Source organism: Sarcophilus harrisii, chromosome 1, assembly GCF_902635505.1.
Source record: "Sarcophilus harrisii chromosome 1, mSarHar1.11, whole genome shotgun sequence".
In the NCBI taxonomy this organism is placed as follows: Eukaryota; Metazoa; Chordata; class Mammalia; order Dasyuromorphia; family Dasyuridae; genus Sarcophilus; species Sarcophilus harrisii.
The window spans coordinates 501,863,243-501,884,154 of NC_045426.1; the positions used below are offsets into that span (position 1 = coordinate 501,863,243).

General features: G+C 31.9%; 1 protein-coding gene across 1 annotated transcript in view; it reads right to left on the reverse strand.

Moving 5' to 3' along the window:
- LAMA1 (laminin subunit alpha 1) overlaps positions 1-20,912 on the reverse strand; it is a 184,648-nt gene that overhangs the window by 130,962 nt on the left and 32,774 nt on the right. Inside the window, exons 2-3 of the mRNA XM_012541536.2 lie at positions 13,514-13,684; positions 12,434-12,546 (exon numbers count right to left, since the gene is read on the reverse strand). Of these exons, the coding sequence (XP_012396990.1) occupies positions 12,434-12,546; positions 13,514-13,684 (284 nt within the window). The remainder of the gene's footprint in view (positions 1-12,433; positions 12,547-13,513; positions 13,685-20,912) is intronic.

Consider the following 20,912-nt stretch of genomic DNA (forward strand, 5'->3'; position numbering starts at 1 on the left):
TGATTTTAATAATAAGATTTAGACTAACAAGGGACCCTGGACTCTAGTACAACCCTTCATTTCATAGATGAGAAGATGAGAACACTTGAGTCACAGAAAAAATGATTTGCCCAAATTCAAACAAGTAACAATGCTGGAATATGAACTCAATTCCTCTTACTCTAGATTCATTGTTCTTCCCTATGTCAAGAGGCTTCTGGTTAATGATAATTTCCTCTCAGTCATATATTTAGAGTTGGCCTTCACCTATCAATCAGTATTCTTCCTCTCCCCTGTACTGAGAAGGATAATAACCATTCTCATTTATATCTTTATTAATAACATGCCAAGGCTTGGCATGACTACCCAGAGCAGAAATAATCACCTTCTTCCTAATAATTAGGCAGCAACATGGCACAGTAGATAGAACATCTGGCTTAACTGTGTTTTCCTGGGTAAGTCACTTAATCCTGTTTGCCTCAGTTTCCTCATCTATAAAATGAGCAGGAGAAGGAAATGACAAACTATTCTGCTATCTTTATCAAGAAAACCCAAAACAGGATCACAAAGAGTCAAACGATTGAAAATTGACTGAAAAACAGCAATAATTTACGAAATTGAACAAGATTACTTCTGTGGTACTTCTAACCTCCTAGATAAATGATCCTATGCTCTCAGAAACCTATGCCCTAACATGTTAGCTATGCATCCCATTTCCATGCCTAGATCTAAGATCTCAAGGATTTCAAATCTTAACACCACATCTTTAAGATATAAAGAAAAGTTCTCTTTAAAATCTATACTGTACTTTGAACTTCTGAAGAAGAATATCTAATCACTGTGAAATTTGGATATACCTTCAATTAACCTACTTAGTTATATCATTTGCAATGTAAAAGGTACTGGGGAAGAGAAAGTTTGGACTCCCATCTTGTCCTTCCTTTCAAAGTATTTACAATCCTAGAAGTACCACAGTCAAAATGCAACTCTATTTTAGTAAGGATGTATCAATTTAACATGGCACATAATCCTATTTCAGTTTTGCCTCCAAAGAAAACTATACTGGCATAAATCATTAACTTATTCACAAATTTAAAACCCAATCGAAGCCACAAGAGGACATAACATTACAGGGATTTGAGAATTGCAATGGAAGTTTTCACTAAGTGGTTATCAAAGAGGCATATTTTTTCCTGACAAGGGGGGAGGAGAAGAGGGAAAGAGAAACAGTTTTGCAAAGTTCTTGCAAAACAAATGACACTGCTGGAGGGGATTCTGAACTGTATCCTGTGTTCTTCAAAGAAGTGTTTCTCCAGAAATTAAGACATCTCCAGGCTTCTTTCCAGCCCAAGGGAAAAAGAAGACATATTTAGTGAATTTAATAATAAGTTTTTTTATTTAATTCAATGTATGAAAATACCTTTTGTTTTAATACTTAGAGTTCTATGATTAAAATATAACAAAGCGTATAATACACAAAACAAATTGTGATACAAATCAGCAATCAATGAATTCAAAATAAAAAAAATTTTAAAAAAGAGATAAACATGAAAGACAAATAAAAAAAATAAAATAACTGATTGTCTGTTAAATATGACTTCAGAGATACAAAGAGATATAAAACAAAGGTCCTGACTTCTTAGAATATGTAATCTAGTTGGACAGATAAACAAAAGAAAAACAAAAACAAAAGGAAAAACAAGCATTTTGTAATCATTCATAAAATGAAAAGATTGATCTAGATTGCTTCCAACTATGCTGTTTTAAAATTCTATAATAGATACAAAGTGAATTCTTAATAAAGATAACATGTTCATATCAGTATACACTGTGTAAACAGCTAAAGACAGATCAGTATGTAGTGGATGGTTGGATGAAATTTCATAATGGAGGTACAATGTTAGAGAGTTATTCAAGGAATTATTCTTCAAGAAACATTAATACTATGAAATAATTACTTCCCAAAACAAATCTTCAAAATAAGCAAGACTGTAAGTTCACTATTATTCAGTGTTAATATTGAAGAATTATCCTATTCTACATATTTCTACCATACTTTACTTACTATAAAATGAAACGGCTAAGGGAGCACCCTATTGTACTAGTCTATACTTATAGCCAATTTTTATGACTAAAAATGGCTAACAATCCTTCCAGTAAGATGAGTATTGTAGGGGGAAGAACTGTATTGAAGTGGATTATGAAGCCAACTAGTCAAGACAACAAGCATTTACTAAGAACCTATTATGTGTCAGATACTGAGCTAAATACTGGGGATGTATAGAAAAGTAAAAGATAGTCAATACTTTCAAGTAGTTCACAATTTAATAGGGACATAATTCTTAAGGAAGTTGAAATTTTAACTGGGATTTGAAGGGGGCCAGACAAGCCAGGAGGCAGAGATGAGGAAGGAGACCCTTCCAGGGATGAAGATGACAGCCAATGAAAAGTGGAACGTAAAAATATAAAGTAGAAAGAGAAAAAGAAAGACAAAATATAGGAATCATTTATTATTATTATTAATTACTAAATATTAAATATTAAAAATATTTAGCCCAAAATAAGTCAATTCATCAAGTCATCATAGGTCATTACCATCATAACATAAATTCAGTGATATTTCACATAACTATATGAGAAGAATGGATGTTCAAGGAACAAACCAGAGTGGATAAGGAGAGAAGGAAGCAGAAGGCATACCAAACCTTTCTAACATTACTAATTCCTAATTTTGCCTTGACTTGTCCCCAAAAGCAATAGAATAACATCATTTTCAACCACTAAGACATTTTTTTTCCTTCTATACACAAAATACCACCTAAAAGATACATATCAAACATCGAATAGAAAAGTACTAAATGGTCAAGTCTAGGCCCTATTTAATACTTGCCTTCCAAAAAGGAAAACTTCTGGGGATGCAACATTATCATATCAGGACAACACAAAAATAGTTGATAATTCCACATAATTTGAGAGAGGGAGTACATGTTCAAACTCAAAAGAAAATTGTTTTCTAAAGGTAGTGCTCCCTTGACATCATGTGAACATTTGCAAAGACAATCATTTGGAAAAAAAGATTCTGTTCCTTTATCAAAGTATCACAAAATCTTTAAAACAGACAGTACCTCAAAAAGCATCTCCAAATTGTAATAAGAATTCCCTCTGGAATATCACTGAAAAATGATCATCCTGTTTCCATTTGAAGCCTTTTAAGTGAGAACTTAACAAGGCATTCTACTTTTGGACAGTTCTAATGATTATGAAATTTCTTCTTATAAGTCAAAATCTCTTTCTCTTACAACCAAAGTTATCCTGGGGTCAAACAAAAGTAGTCTAGTCTAGCTGTCAACATGCTTGAAAACAGCTATCATGGCTACCATTTTAGTCTTATCTTCATCTGACTACCCATTTCTAGTTCCTTCACCCAATCTTCTGTGTCCTGGCTCTATTCTTTTGTCACTATTTCAATTATCTTCCTCAGGATATGCTCCAGGCTTATCAATGTCCTAACTAAAATATGATTCCTAGAACAGGATGCAATCTGACCAGGGCAAAGGTACAAAAATACTGTTACTTTCTTCATCATCACACTATTTATGCTTGCCAATGTAGATTAAGATAGCATTGACTATTTGGGCTGTTATTATGTTATACTTCACATATTATATTACACTAAAATATTTATATCTTTCTTCTTAACAAAGGAAAGGTTGTCCAGCTACCCCTGTCAAATCCTGTGCTTCGCAAGCAGTTTTTGAAAGTATATAACTTTACGTTTATCACTAATTTTATTTTACTTAATGTGACCTATCATTCTAATATGCTGAATCATTTTGCATTCCATGGGAAGAATTCTGCCTTTGCAATGAGAATGTCTTGGGTCAAGTCCCATTTCTAACACTTTGTATGACTGTAGACAAGTCACAGTCTCCCTGGGGCTCAATTTTCTTTTCTAGAAGATTAAGTATTTATATTGGATATCCTCTAAAGATGCTTTCCACTCTAGTTCTATTATCCCATGGTCTAAATGTTAATTCTCTCTTAAGTTTCCTGTCTTTCTCAAATTTGACAACCATTACCATTTAGGCCTTTATCCAAGTCATTAATAAGAATGTTGACTATCAGAGAGTCAAGGATATATCCCCCGACAAAGCTTCTTAAGCTTTTTCTACTCATTACTCCTTTTCACCCTAGGAATTTTTATACAATACAGGTATATAGTATATAAAACAGATATACAAATCAAACGTATTGATAATAAATCATAACTTCATGATTTTCACATTCAATTATGTGATCCCATATGGGGTTATGACTCATAGTTTAAGAAGTTTTTCCCCAGGGCACCCAATTAAAAGATTTACTCTAGGCTGACATTATCATTGATTGGTTTTGGTCACTCAAATAGTTCCAAAATCATCCAACTATACCATCATCTTAACTCACATCTCCAGCTTATGAAAAATTTCAGTATATTCAAAATCCAGTTAAAAGCTTTACTAAAACCTTGATATGTTATGTCCACACAATTCTCCTTGTCTATCTCTCAAATTTTTGTGACTTTTATTTAGTCAATTAGTTGTATCCAACACTTTGGGACCTTTTAGGGATTTTCTGGGCAAATATACTGGAGTGGTTTACTATTTTCATCTATAAGTCATTTTACAGATGAGGAAACTGAGGAAAACAAGGTTAAATAACTTCCCCAGGGTCATATGATGTCTAAGGACAGATTTGAACTCAGCTCTTCCTGATTCCAGGTCTAAAACTCTGACCACTTTACTATCTAATTGACTTCTCTTAAATGAATCTGACAGGAAAAAAAAAAGATCAGTTTGATATATCCTCATTTGATGAAGTCATGCTAACTTTTTGTTATCACTCCCAATAATAATGTTCTAGAATATTTTGAGGAATAAAAGTCAAACTCATTGGGAAATAATTTGCAGAGTCCACTATCTGCACTTTTTAAAATTGGGCTATTAAATTCTTTTCCAAGTAATAAATTTTTTATTTTCCATAAGTAATCCAAGGCTTCCATATAATTCTAAAATTATTCTTTTCCCAATAGAACTTTACTTTTCTAATATCACTTTATGATATATAATAGAACATTAATCTCAAATGCCAACTACACAACCCCAAGTCACTTTTAACATGAAGGTAAGCCAAATATTTACTGTCCTATGACAATATAAATTATGTAAATACAGGTTTTTTTTTAAAGGACTCTTCTACACTCCCAGAATACATCTGTTTTACTCATGTGAAATTCAATTAAACAGATTAAGAGTTATCACAAGTTTAAAGTTGTAAGAGCAAGATTACAAAACCTAAAGAAAAATATTCAAGGAGCCTACCTTCTACTAGAGAAAGAAGTAGAGAGGTGGTGTTAGTGATGAGTTTTGGTGATGTGTACAAAAAAAAATACAAAACAATTAAGAGAGATCACCCACAATTTGGGGTAGTTGGGAAGGCTTCTAGTAGGAAATGGTACCTCATTTATGCCTTGAAGAAAGAAAATTATTCTGAGAGTTTGTGATGAGGAGGAAATATTATGGAGGAGAGGGGGAATGAATAAAGAACATGAAGGAGAAGAAGGCAGAACTAATAAAGATTTTTTTATGCTTCATGTACTTTGTTATGTTATGACTAGAAAATGACATAAAATTGGTATTTTATGCTTTCAAGTATAATAATAAATATAGTGTAAAGTGACTGTGAATAGTTGTAATTTATACATAACCTTAAAATTTGCAAAAAGCTTCATATATATATTAGCTCATTTGATCATCACAATAAACCTAGAAAGTAGACACTATGATCCCAATTTTACAGATGAAAAAACTGAGGTCTGAGTATATTTATCAAGTTCTCTCATGATTACACAGCTAGCTAAGTAGAACAAGAGAAGGTTGGGTTCACATACCTGATCCCCCTTTCCATTACTGAACATTGCAGTGCCTTTATTATTGATGGACCACACATTGCTTTAAGACAAATATAATTATTTACATGAAATTTCTTAGCAGAGTTGGGAGACCAAATTCTAAATATTTTGAAATGATAGCCAAAATGCTCATAATGAAGCTTAACAAAAAAAAAAAAAACAAAAAACAAAAACAAAACTTCTTAAGGTTGAGGGGGAGGGAGATCAGCTAAGTCTTTTAGGCTGGCTTCAATTATGTCCACTTGTTCATACTTGCTAAGTATGTAAACACTGAGCAATTCAAAATGTACAATTTTGACTGTTTTTGAATTTTATAGCCCTAACAGTTGTTTGTTTCACAAAAACTTGAAAAATAAAGCAATTTTTTTTTCCTCAGGAGAAGATATTTTTAAGTTTCTCTGCCTGAAGGTAGAAAAGCTACAAAAGAAAGGTTTCTGGGAAAACTAAAGATAATAAAGAAAAAGAAAAAAATTTGGAAGTCATAAAATAGCTTCTCTAACTTATTTTTGAAGGTCAAGAGTTAGACATAATATGCTGCGCTTCCAAATAATTATTTAAATATCAAAAGCTAAAGGCTCTTTCTAAATTTTTTTTCATTTTCCCAACCAAATTCAACATACTCTCAGTACTTAAAACTGGTCAACAAAATTCTAAATTAAATTAAAGAAAAAACTGAATAGAATATTTGAGAAATGCAATTTTGTTAAGTTCAATTACTTCCTAACACATTCTCAGAGATTCTACCAAATTCCTTTAATGAGCTCATTTGTAATTAGAAGTAACTCTTTTCATGCAACTGATGGCTCAATGTCCTTAAAATATGCTTCAAGTTAAACTTTTTCAATTGCTTTCTTTTATTTTAACTTAGGAAATAAACTCTCCCTATATAGAGAATGTAGATATAACCTTATAGCTATCACTTTGGATAGTCACATTTTGAACTAGGAGTCCGAATTGAAAAGGCTTTTACAATCTGTATACTGTAAAACTTTGCAGACAAGCAACTCTTGTCCCAAGGTTCACATGGAACAAAGAATCTTCTATGATTACGCTCCCATAACAAAGTGCTACTTCCTAATTAAACCTACACAGAATACAAAGCATAAATTCAAACTGCAGCTTTGTTTTCAATAGTACTGGAAATAATTACAATTTTACAGAAAATACTTTATCTTCTAAAATACCAGTACTAACTGATTCACACCTCTAACTATAGGCAATAAAGTTCTGAGCCAGATTTAACATTTTAGAAAGTTGAGACAAAACACTGATTCAATTTTCAGTTTGGACATATATTGGACAGCACCCAATTCTTCTAACTATAACAAAAGCACCAAGAAAAGCTATGGGTGAGCCTTATAAGAAAGTATCCAGTTTGGAGACAACCTTGATAACAACAACAAAAAAAATGAAGATGAGGAATTAAATGAGGGAATATGTACAACATTATATCAGTAACAGATAAGAACTATTTGTCATCTCTATAAAAAATCACAAATGGCAGGCAGAAGAGAATAATATGAGATCATAAGTTCTGGATGTGAGTAAGCCAAGAAATACTCATTTTCTAGGGAATGCTCAAAATAAACCCATCTGTTAAGTGGTGATTGGTAGAAACCAATTAAAAACTGATAGCTAGTTATGTTATTCAAGCAATAACATACATATGAGGAGATTGGAACATTTTTAAAAGAGAGAAAGAATATAAAACCCTACACCCATCCATCAGTAACAGGTGATAGTTCTTTGTCAAAATCTGTGGAAATTTTGATAATACTTCTCTAAAGATCATGTTTAACATTTCTTTCAATAGGTCTTAGAATCCAAAGAGGTGCCTGGGATAGTTCACAGGTCATGTACTCTCTCCACCCTTATTCAAAGAGTAAGGGAGGGAAGGAGAAAGAGAGAGAAAGACAGGAAGAGAGAAAGAGAGAGACAGGCAGAGACAGGCAGAGACAGACAGAGATAGAAACATAGAAAGAAAGAAAGAGACAGACAGACAGAGAGAGAGATGATTAGAAAAAAGAGTAAAAGGGAGCAGGGAATAAAAAAATAAGAAATGAGTATGAAAAATATCCTCTCATTCTGAGACAAAGGAGGCCAGCTGGCCATACTATATTAGAGGGAAAGCCCAGTGGGGGGAAGGGAAGGGGTGGAGATATGGAATGACAATGGACATTTCTTAAAATGCAAAAAAAGGGTTGAAATCATTTATTAAATAGTAAATATGACTGTTGGGTGGAAGTGGGGTAGACGACCAAGAAAATAAATACAATAGCCAGTCAATTAACTATAATTCTACTCTATTCCTTCAAGCTTATCCCAATTTAGGAATATAAAATTCCTAGAGAAAACTTGTCTCTATTGTTAAATGTCTGAGAAGTCTAGCTTGATTTTCTGACACATTCAACCTTGCCTCCACAGGCTCATAGACTTATTGATAAAAAACCTTTCAGATCATTTAGTTAATCTTCTAATTTTAAAAGACAAAGAAATTGAGATTCAGAAAGATAGTATTCATTTAATACAGTAGCAATTGTTAGAGGTAGAATTTAAATCCCAAGCTTTCTACTCCTGATTCAATGTTCTTACCAATGTATTGCACTGCTTTCCCATGTTACAGTCTCTCGTTCCATTCTCCTATTTACAATTCATCTCTGAGGTAATTAAATTAAGTTTGTATTACATACCATCTTCAAGAGCTATTGCCGTGATAGAAGTATTTTAGGGAATAAATTTAAGATACCCAGAAGAAGTACTATAAATAAATGAAAGAAATTTCCTAAAAGTCCAAGACAATATAAACTCTCTCTCAGCAGTGTTCATTTAAATTATCACCAGTAGCCATCAAGGTTAAGAATCAGGGTTTGTAACTCCAGGAAAAAAAAAATTCTGATACATCCACAATGTTATTTTGTCTCTAGACCACCCACAATGCTATTTTCCTCTTTCTTCAAAATGACCCATAAATAATTAAGTCACAGCCTCAGTTCTTAAAAGTACATAACTTCCAGTTAACACCCAATGTATTGAATAAATATTTATGCAATTTCATAAGCCAAATAGTCAGAATCAGTTCGGAACAGTCTGTGATTTGTTGTTTGTCCTACCAAACCACCTCTTGAAGAAGAAAAAAAAAGAAAAAAATATATATATATACACACCATAGCTCTTTCTTCAAATATTCCTGACATCAGAAATAACCAAAGGACAGAATTGTCCCTAAACTTTATATAAACCATAATTGATCATCTGTAGACAATCAGATAATCAGTCATTATTAGTGTTATTAGTGTCACTGTCTGTTAATTACAAATAACACAAAATATGCAAAAACATGAGTTTTAAACCAGAATTAAACTGGTTTATCTAAACACTGAATTAAAATGAAATTGCTGCCAACCAAGTTCTGACTACACAATATAGTAAGCATTTAAATGTCCACCTGTATACAATGCACTGTCCTAGGTGCTGAAAGTTTAAAATGATGATAGTTCTTATCCTTAAAGAGATTATACTCTAATAAGGAATGGAGATGTCAGAGAAGACAAAATATGTCACGAGAAGCATTCAAATTGTAAAAGATAATACTATGTGAGCCAAGAAGAAGCTAAGCATAATGGCTAAAATGATGTTAGACCTAGAGTCATAGAAGACCAAATTCAAATCCTACGTCAGCATTCTAGATCTATGATTCTACCGTTATTGAGAAGGAAGGAGAAATGTCAAGAGTGGTTATATATATATATATATAAATGTTTACTTTTTAAATTTTTAATTAAACTATTTTTTGTTATTTCTGACAAGTCTAAAAATCAGATTTTTTTTCTGGATTTCTCAGACTAAGTCAAAATCTAAAAGAAAAAAATTCTCTCTTACAAATGACCAAAGCAATGAAAATTTTAATATCTAAAGAAATTGTTTTCAAATATAAAAATGACTTAAAACTTATTAGGAGAAATTATATTTAAAATACTTAATTGTTTACCTAGACCAATTTAGATAATATCAAATTACTGAAGGATGAAACTTATTATACTACTTCATTTACCCCTTAGAAAAATAAAATAAATGAGAGCGTCATGGAAAAGAAAATTCTGTTGGAGAAGCATTCTTTCAGGCCCTCTGTGTGAGATAAGAATAAAGCTCAGGGCAAAGAAGGATAAATTTTCTCTCCTTCTAAAAAGGGTTTGAAAATACTGAGCTCAGAGATTTATTATTAAGAATAAGTGATATTTTGAGTACATAATTCTCTGAGAATCCAAATTTGTGAACAGATCCTTGTAGTTTAAACACTTTGTTACATTATTCAAAGTAATTATTAGAGATCAAAGGAATTTCATTCATGGACATATACAACAGACTATTATTTGTCTTCTACTTAAGTCTCTATGCATGTATAAGCCACTCTTTATTCAAAGAATCCCAAACATTCTTCATTAAAATCATTATAGTTTTCAAAGGTACTTTTTTTTTGTTTTTGATAAAGATTCTCATTTTAATCCCATGGGGAGGTTTTAACTCTTAGAAGAACCATTTTGGTTTGTTCAATGGATTTAAATGTATTTAAAGATATGATATTTTGAGTAACTGTTTTAAAATACATAAAATCTGTGGGTCCAGATGGTTAAGGTGGATGGGTATTCCAATTCTTTTTCTAAAAAAATTAAATTAGTTTGAGAATGCCATCTGTAGCTCCTTTTACTCTCACTTCCCATCTGATTCCATCTTTTTTTTTCTTTCCCACTTAAAATTCTGTGATTTGATTATGTGGCCAGAGGACCTAATGTTAAATCCCAGCTCTGCCACTACTGTGACTTTTAGACAAGCCACTTAATCTCTATGTGGCTTGGTTTTCTCACTTATAAAGTAATGGGAGTTGAATTAGATTATCTAAGGTTCCTTACTTCTCAATTTGCTACTCTCTATAGTCTATAACTTTGGGGATAAAATAGGATAAAGGCATGAGATTCTGATGGTCTTTGACATGGTCTCTATCCTGGTGTGACATGGTCTCTATCCTTGTATGACTAATATTCTAGTAATGAATTCTAACACAAACATAACTATTTTAAAATTATAGTCATAATTTCATTACGAAGACATAGTATTATGTGAGATACAGTAAAGAACAGGAAAGCTAGGACTACATCATTATCATCATTATTGATCACCATTGATATATACTTTAAAGTTTGCAAAGATCTGTATAAAGATCTCACTTAATCTTCCCAATCCTGGAATGTAGGTCCTACTATTACTTCACTTTATAGATGAAGAAAGCGGGGCAGATATAGTGTAAGTGATTTGCTCTGTATCCAACACTAGTAAAGCTATAAAGTGAGATTTGAGCTTGGTTGTTCCTGACTCCAGGTCCAACACTCTACCCACTGTGTGCTTAGCACAAGAAATATTAGGGATGCTTTCATATAGGATATAGATTCTGAGTTGGATTTTAAAAGTTAGATGGAATAGGTGAAGAAACCTAAGGGATGGTATGAACAAAGACAAAGAAGTGGAAAAATATATAACATAAGGTGTTATATGACTACTGCTATAGAAGCAAAATTTATAACTAAAAGATATTTTATGGATTATCTAGTTCAGCAATGTCAAACTTGTGGATCAACTCCCTGATGAATTCAAAGCCAGATTAAAATGTAACTGGAAAATGTTTAACAAAATTAAAATACAATATAATATGGATAATGTTGATTTGTGGTTTTCTAAATCAATAGGAAAGATTCTTAGGTTTAACATTACTGAGTCTAACCCCTCATATTACAGATAAACAAACTGAGGCAAAGAATTCTTTGCCAAAGATTAAGTGGCTTGTCCAAAGTTACAAAGATAAAAAGTTGTAAAGGACCAAGTATACTTGAAAGAAGTATTCTTACAAGGTATTAAAACTCAGTGGAATTGATGAGATAGATAATGGTTCTCTAGTGATATAATGATATTCTTACAACAAGGTGTTAACTTAGTAGAACTGATGAGATAATGGTTTTCTAGTGATATAATGATGTAACCACTCTGATTGGCATATAGACAATATACTTTAATGATATAATTTTATTTAAACTGGGGACAAAGTCAGAGTCAGAGGGAGAATGGTTGAGACTGGCAGACTGGCAGACTGCTGGAGGAGACTGGGTCAGACTGAGATTGAGTCTGACTATGACAGAAAGCTAGCCCAAATATTACAAATAGTAACAGAATCGAAATTTGAACCAAAGTCTCTTTAACCCAACACTTTTAAACAAATGGTTCTTCTAAGAATCTCAAAGCATACAATCTTTATTCTTCTCAAAAAAAGTTATATGAAAATGTGGAAAAATAAGAGGTTGGAAACTGTGATTATTTTTACATATTAGGTGGGTACTGGCAAAGCAATGGTATTAGAATATAAAAATAAGACAAAGCAAATAGTTTTCCTTCAAAGACAATAGAAAAAAAGAGAGATCTGAGAAAGAGGTATACTCTAATATCTTTTGTTTTACTTACCTGTCTTAAGTCTAAAGTGATTGTCACCCAGTGGAATTCTCTCCCATTCTGAATACTTGGACTCTGCCACCAATTATTAGTACCATCTATGGCATTTGAGATTGGGTGACGTTCTGTTTTTAAAAAAATAAAGCATTCATGAGGTTATTCAATTCTTCATAAAAATTTCTCTAACAATGACAACTTTTTAAAAATGGTAGTCTACATTCTGGAGAATAATTTGGAACTATTCCCAAAGAGTTATCACTGTGAATATTTAATGCAGCAGTATTTCTATTGGACTTATATTCCTAAGAGATACTAAAGGAAGGAAAGGGACCCACAGGTACAAAAATGTTTATGGCAATTCTTTTTTGTAGTGGCAAGAAACTGGAAACTGAGTGGATGCCCATCAATTGGAGAATGGCTGAATAAACTATGGTATATGAATGTTATGGAATATTATTGTTCTGTAAGAAACGATTAGCAAGATAATTTCAGAGAGGCCTGAACTGATGCTAAGTGAAGTGAGCAGAACCAGGAGATCATGGTATATGTCAACAAGAAGACTATACGATGATCAATTCTGATGGACGGCTCTCTTCAATAATGAAATGATTCAGACTACTTCCAATGATCTTCTAAAGAAAAGAGCCATCTACACCCAGAGGGAGGAGTGTAGGAACTGAGTGTGGTTCACAACATAGCATTTTCACTCTTTTTGTTGTTGTTTGCTTGTATTGTATTTTCTTTCCCATTTTTTTTCCTGTTTGATTTCATTTTTCTCATGCAGCAAGATAATTGTATAAATATGTATGCATATATTGGATTTAATAAATATTTCTACCATTTTCACATATATTGGTTTACTTGTCATTTAGGGAGGAAGGAAATTGGAACACAAGGTTTTGCAAGGGTTAATGTTGAATAATAATGTTCTAAGAATAAAAAACTTTAATAAAAAATGGTGCTCTAAAGTGAACAACACAGTACTGGTAAAAATTAGCATTAGAGAAAGTGAAAACAATAATTAAGTTAGCAATTCAATATGTAAAAATAAACATCAGAAGATTTCATATTGATTAGAAGTCACACACTTGCCTTTTGGACTAGCACTGTTATTGTCACAAATTCTGCACTGTGCATTTTTGATTGGTCGTCCTGGCACATGTTCTACAAGTTTGCAGAACATCTCTGGGCCCTTCTCACCACAGGTAGCATTGGTATTGATGTGAGCATTGCTGGCAAGATTCAAGATGGCAGGAAATAAACCTGAAAGTCAAAAGGGATGTGATTACTAAGATATGGCATTTGAAACCAACAGGACAAGATTGTCTCTTTTCTCTTTCTGGATCAATCAAAATTACATTTTATCTGTTTCAGATGACCCAAAGTATATCTCCACTTTTAAAATTCAAATAGCATAATCTTTAACAAAATATTTGTTCTGTGTTCATGTTTCCCCTAATACAAATTTTTCTCATCATGAACTATGGATGAACCTTCTCTCCCTCTTCCTCTCTCTGTGAATCTGTCTCTCTCTTTCTCTGACTCTGTCTCTGTTTCTCTCTGTGTCTCTCTTTCTCTCTTTTCCCCTCATTCTCTCAATATATGATTCCTGAATAGAACTAGATTTAGAGTAAAAAAAAATTCAGAATAAAATAATCAGGATGCAAAATATTATTAAACTCAATGTTAAACATTTGTTTTCTATAGCTCCTTTGTTAAAATTTGAATTTTATCATTAATCAGCTCTGAATAATATAATCTGACTCTGGAAAACAAAGTTCAATCTTCTCTACTATTTAGAGAATAGTAACTCCTGTTTTTTTTTTGTTGTTGTTGTTTATTTTTAGTAAAACAGAATGGTACTTGGAAGATGACATTCAGATCTAAAAACCAATTGAGCATATGATAAAGAGATTTTCCATCTGAATATGGTTGAAAGGTACTTTTAATTTAGTTGCTTAGTTTTCCTTTGATTAGAAATAAATCCCTGCAAAAGATCTAGGAAAGAATGGATAGTATTATATTTTACAGAGAAGAAACTGGGGAGGAAAAAGATCTAACATTTAAACCATACCAATTATTTTAAATGTTTCTAATAAAACAAAATTTACAACATTAAAACAACAAATTCAATAACAAAAGGAATTAAACTTCTTGATTTTTAAAATTTTAAATATATAAAATTTATTATATTTTTATTATCACGTAATTATATAATATTATTAATTAATCATTTAGCATTTTCAAGCTCACAAAATTCTTACTTGAAAAATTTCCCATTAAACTAGCTAAGATTCTACTATAACATATTGGATCACATCTTATTATATAACATCACATAACACAACATCATAAACTGATATACATTTCTCTAGTTTACATGCGTAGGAAATTCAGTTATTCATTCAACAAGCATTTATTTATTAAAAGGTCTACACAAATCCTTTTTTAAAACAAATCTTTTATTAATTATATACTTTAAATCAAAATAAGAAAAGGAAAAGATTTCCAAATACACAGCAGTCAACATAAAACCCCAAATTTCCATTACAGACTGTTTAAAAAAAAAAACCAAAACTATGTAATAAATACTACTTATTGTTTTCAAAGTTACCCAGCTTTTGTGCTTCCTTTTAAGTTTTTCTTTGTTCTCTGCTAGTGCACTTTTTTCTTCCTCCTCTCTTCCTACCCTAGAGGCTACCAAAATCTTTAAAGAAAAAAAAAAGTGTTTTTTTTTTCTAGTTCTAAAAGTCTAAAAAATGCTTTCCTCAAACAAGGAAATTTATATAAGATTTATTATCTTGACTTTATAGATAAGGAAGCTATCAGTGGCTTTCTTAAGATCACATCAGAATTAAACAGCAGAGGCAGGATGGAATTAAGTTTCTTGAATGACAATATCTATTGCTGTTTACGTTCCATTCAAAACATGTTAAGATACCCACAGTATAGCAAATGCTTACTAAACACTGATTGAATTGAATTCAATTTATTGAATGATCTATAACTTAGTACTATACTCTGAAATCTTGGTTAGTTTTTTCTTCCAAAACATGAATCAAAGATCAGTTCTACTGCATCATATGTGACTTATGATTACCAATTTTCACTGCACCTTAGTTAAAATCCTGGACTTGCTTGTCATTTATTGCCTGTGTAATATACAAACTCTTTGTGACCCAGTTTCCCCAACTGTAAAGTCAGATTAAGGTCCCTTCCAGCTCTATGAATCTATAAAACGTGAAAGCTCAAAATGATCTAAAATTGTTGAGAAGATTGAACTAAGGCTTGGTATGTACAGAAGTGCTCAATTTGGAGCCAGGAATACTTGCTTTTAATGTCTCCCTGAAACATTTACTAGCTGTATGGTCATTTAACTGCAAGTTATTTAATTTCTCTAAGATTCAGAAAACAAGAGGCCATAGAATGGGTTGTAATCTATATTTATGAAAAGAATTTCCACACCAACTAAATCACAGGTTCATGATCATTTCCCAACTGTATGATTTTAATTTAGTTCCACTACACAAGAATTTTCAAATCAAATTTCTTTAAAAAGATATTTTTATTTTAAAATGAAGAATAACAATTTAGTAAATGTGATTTTTGAAGTCATATAAATCATTGAATGGTCTAATAACAATTCCCTAAAACTTGATTATTTTAAATGTTATTCTTCACCATATTCTTCTTAGTATTACGAACTTTTTTGAAGATTCTTATCCTGTGACCTAATAAAACCACAAAAGCATAGCCTCTGTGATTATTAATTATTTCATTTGTCAGTGAGGTGTACAGCCTACTAAATTGCACCAACCTGCCTGACAATTTTCTACCAATTTTGTTTTATAAAAGCAAAAAGATTACCCTAGGTAGTTTACAATTTTGAGATTTAACTTGCTAACATAGATTTCTATAAAACATTTACATTTATAGCATGATCAATTATGTTTTACTATGAGATTATTTAAGTTTGGAATAATAATATTAATAATAATGCCTAGCATTTAAAGAACACTTTAAGATTTGCAAAGTGCTTTACAAATATATTTCATTTAATCCTTAAAACAATCCAGGGAGGTCAATGCCTTTGTTATCTCCATTACACAGATAAGAAAATTGAGGCAGAGGTGAAGTATCTTAGGCTGGGTCCAAAAGCTGCTCAGTATCTGAGGATGGATTTCACTTAACCATTAATATAATGATTGCTACATACTTCCTACTGGAACTGTTTTAAATCTAAGATTGAGGTCTTAGTGTCATTTTAAAAGTTTTAATGGCAACATTTTCTAAAAAGTTAAAATGTACTTTATTTTGAGTATAGCAATATAGACCTTAAAATATGTAGTTTGGGGATTAGGGTTCTAGGAGCATGAAATTAGGGATGAAAACCACTGTGGTATTCAGTAGTAACAAGGCTAAGTAATAAACAATCCCCTAAGGCAGAAGGGAAACCAAGCAATTTGAGTAATTGAATTCATTTTGAATTACTGTATCAACAAAAAAGAACTTTACTGATTAACTTGCGAATGTTCCCAGTTTACTTTATTCTCGAACTTCAGAGAACTGTCACTTAGAAAAATCCTGGGCAGGCTAAAAATACATATTCTCACAGAGACCAAGTAGTCTGTTCCAAAATTCTGAGGGAGTTTAAAAGGTTTATTTACAGGTATTGTCTATTAATTTCCAAATTCCTTCAGAATATAGGAATGACACATTTGTTGTTGTTGCGATATCCAACTGCTTGTGACCCAATTATGGGATTTTCTTGGCAAAATGATTTGCCATTTCTTTCTCTAATGGATTAAGATAAATAGAGGTTAAATGTCTTGCCCAGGGTCAGTCAGAGTGCTAGTCAGTGTCTGAGGTTATATTTAAACTCAACTTTTCTTGATTCCAGACACAGTATTCTATTTACTGAGCCATACATTTACTCTCTAAAGGAAGTAGTTTAGTCATGATCATCTATATATCAGATTTCTCATGGAATCCAAAACCCGAGAGGCCATATAATCCAAATCCTTCATTTTATAGATGAAGAAACTGAAGGTCTCAGAGGCTTACTGATTTACTCAGTTACTGCCCAAAGTAATAAATGACAGAAAACTAGATTTAGACCTGCATTCTCCAATACCAAACTCAATGTTCTTTGCTTTCCTCAATATAATTTTCATAATATGCTAAACCTGCTTAAAGAAGTTTTAAATAAATACAGTAAATGGATTCAACAAATATTTATGGAGTTTATACTATGTGCTAGTACTAGGAGGATTAGGGAGTGATTCTTAACTTTTTTTGTAATGAAACATAGTCTGGTGAACCTTAGGGAATCCTCGGAATGATCTTTTGTAAAATGCTTAGAATAAAATACACAGGACTGTAAAAGAAACTATTAAAATATTGTTATATGTAATTATTATATATTAAGATATAGTTTAACATCATTTTGTTAAAGTTCATGTATCCCAGTTTCAAAGCCACTGCAGTGAGAATACAAAAACAAACAAAAAAAAAATGGAAGAAGAAAGTTTTCTGATGTGAAAGAGTTAATGTTTTCCTAGAGAATACAACTTGTATACAAATTAATAAATGCAAGATAACTTGAAGAGGGAGAGGACAGAAAAGGAGAATAAGAAAATGTTTCTTAGGTGCAGCTAGATAGGCAGCGAATACAGCACAGGTCCTGGAGTCAAGAGAATCTGAGTTCAAATGTGGCCTCAGACACTTAACACTTAGTAGCTGAGTGACCCTGGACAAGGCACTTGACTTCTTGTAGCAGAGTCTGGGGTTGATCTTAAAGAAAGCTAAGATTCTAAGAGGCAGAGATGAGAAAAGCATACATTTCCAGCATAAGGAGCAAACTGGAGAGCAGCAACACATTTTAATTTAATTTAGTTTAATTAACTTACAAGATTTTCTGGGATTTTTTTCCTAATAAAAGTGAATTCTGAGATTAAATAATAATTTTAAATGGTTAAAAATAAGTCATTCTTATATCATGTTTAATATAGTTTTCAGTAAATGTCATATATCCTTCATTGTGTCTAATCCAGTCCTTGAAATTACCATCACATTAAGATGATGAAGAGGAGTTTGAAAAGAAGTACTGAATAATTTTAAAAGAGGTGGCAAAACAAGCTCTCAGTGTTGCATAGTAATTTCAAAGAGTATTAAAATATTTCACTAGAAGGCAACTGTCTATGAGAATCACGTAGGAGGAAAGGGAAGAAACAAAGAGGAGGAGGAGAGGCAGATGGAAACCTTATCAGGGACAAAAGTTTGAATTTACAAGAAATATCAAAGGGCTGAGAGAGATATGGGAATCAGTTGCACAGACATAACTACATTATTAGATAAAAATGCATTTTTCATCATGCAGCTATATATTTAACACATGAGATATTTAGAATGTATGTCAGAATTCCTTAGTCTGTCTTCTAATCTGTGATTTACTCTTCTGCTCAAGAATTACCTTGGGACAGCTTCTCTATCATGGTATTTAACCTTGCAAGTTGGTAGAATGGCAAGTTGCCAGGGTTACCAACCTGATCGAGCATGAAATAAATTCTTTCTCATTCAGCAATAATTTCTTTCATACTCTGAGTAAGTCAGCATTTTCAGATTCACTTTTAGAACCCTATTATCTCCGCTTCTGAAAATATCTTTAACATCATCTAAACAAATTAGCACCAGGCAGATGGTAAACAATAATGCTATATGTTACTGCCAAGTTTGGGCTAAAAGACATTTAAGAAACCCCAAAACTAGTGAAAACTTCCTGAAATTGATTTTTTTCCACCGAAAAACTTCTCTTACACTTACAAATACGCAAAGTGTTGCCTGAGCCATAGTAATTTTAAAAATTATAATTTCCTTTATTAGCTACTATTGAATCACATTTGTCAGGGAAATCTAGTAAGTCTATCATCCCAGGCATTTTTGCTTATGACAGAAAAATTGCTTTGGAAGTGTTTTTTTATTTATTTTCCAAACAAAGTTTTTGAGATCTTACTTTTAAAATTTTATACTTGCCTATTCACATTGGGCATAAAAATCTCTGCTTTGTTTAATTTTGACCACATGTGTTTTCCTTTGTAACATATTGAATATAAGCATAAATGTAAAGAATTGTTTTTTTTAAATATGGAATAGTAAACTGAAATAATGTCAAAAGCTATTTTTTTGTAAAGAAGCATCTTGGAAAAATATAAAGAGAAATCAACTACAGGAAGAATTTCTTTTACAGTTATTTTTTTAACCAGAAAATGTAATTCCCTTTTGTTTATCCCATTTCTCTCCTCCTATTCCTCTCCTATTTCTCATTCATAATTTTCCAACAATAATTTACAGAATTCAGATATTATACATCATATAGCACACAATCTGCCTTTTCCACTGATTTTGCTAAACTTAAGAAGAAGCCAATTAGACATGTTTGAGAGCAAAGAATAATACTCAGGAAGGTCCCAGAACTATTTAATATTATCCCAGACAAATGCTTCAGGAATATAGATCAAAGGAATACTAAAAAAATCACTATTTATTTGTTTATTGTCCTTGCTTTAAGAATATCATAGGATAAATGGAAGATATGATCAAGTCTTTGGGGATAAATTTTCCATGAAGAAAGGAACATAAGAGAAATGTATATTCATTGTAATGTTCAACATACAAATTCCAAGTAAATATATTTTTTAAGTTATGGTATGCTTCTTTGACTTTAATAATACCTTAATTATATATAGTGCTGTAAGGTTTATAAATGACTTTATATAACTCAATCTGCAACTTCCACCCCACAAATATTATAGTTATTATCTCAACATTACAAATGAGAAAATTTAGTCTAAGAGAAACTAAATGATTTGTCCATCAGCACACAGATCATATGTGCCAGAAGGGAGTCCACAATGCCTAGTGCCTCTTGGCTCTTTCCACTGTCCCATACTGGATCAAATGTTGTATGCATTTTCACAAAACCCCAATTGTTTTTGATGAACTATTTTCTGTTCTTGTTGTTGTTGTTTTGTCTTGTTTTGAGAGGCAATTGGAGTTAAATGACTCATCCAAGTTCACATAGCTAGTGAATGTTAGGTGTCTGAGGCTATATTTGAAAACTCAGGTCCTCCTGATTCCAGAGCCACTATTTTGTCCACTGAGTCATAGCTGCTTCTAACTGTTTTTCTTTGTTTACAAGGGATGTTCACTGGGGAAGTGCGAAGTCATATCCAGAAACGACTCATGTAAAGAAGCAGAATGTTCACTACTGTGCCCTTCTAATATGTCTTTTTTGCATTGTGCTCACTGTACAGTGCCAATAGACATTTATTCTAAGAATAGTGAAAAGTGTCCTGGCTTATGAGGAGGATGAGAAAGAGGAAGAAGAGGAGAAATTGAAGTGACTTTTTGTATGTCCAGTGCTTAGCAGTATCTGGTAGGCGTTTAATAAATTACTTATTGATTGATAGTAATAATAATATCAATAAAATTT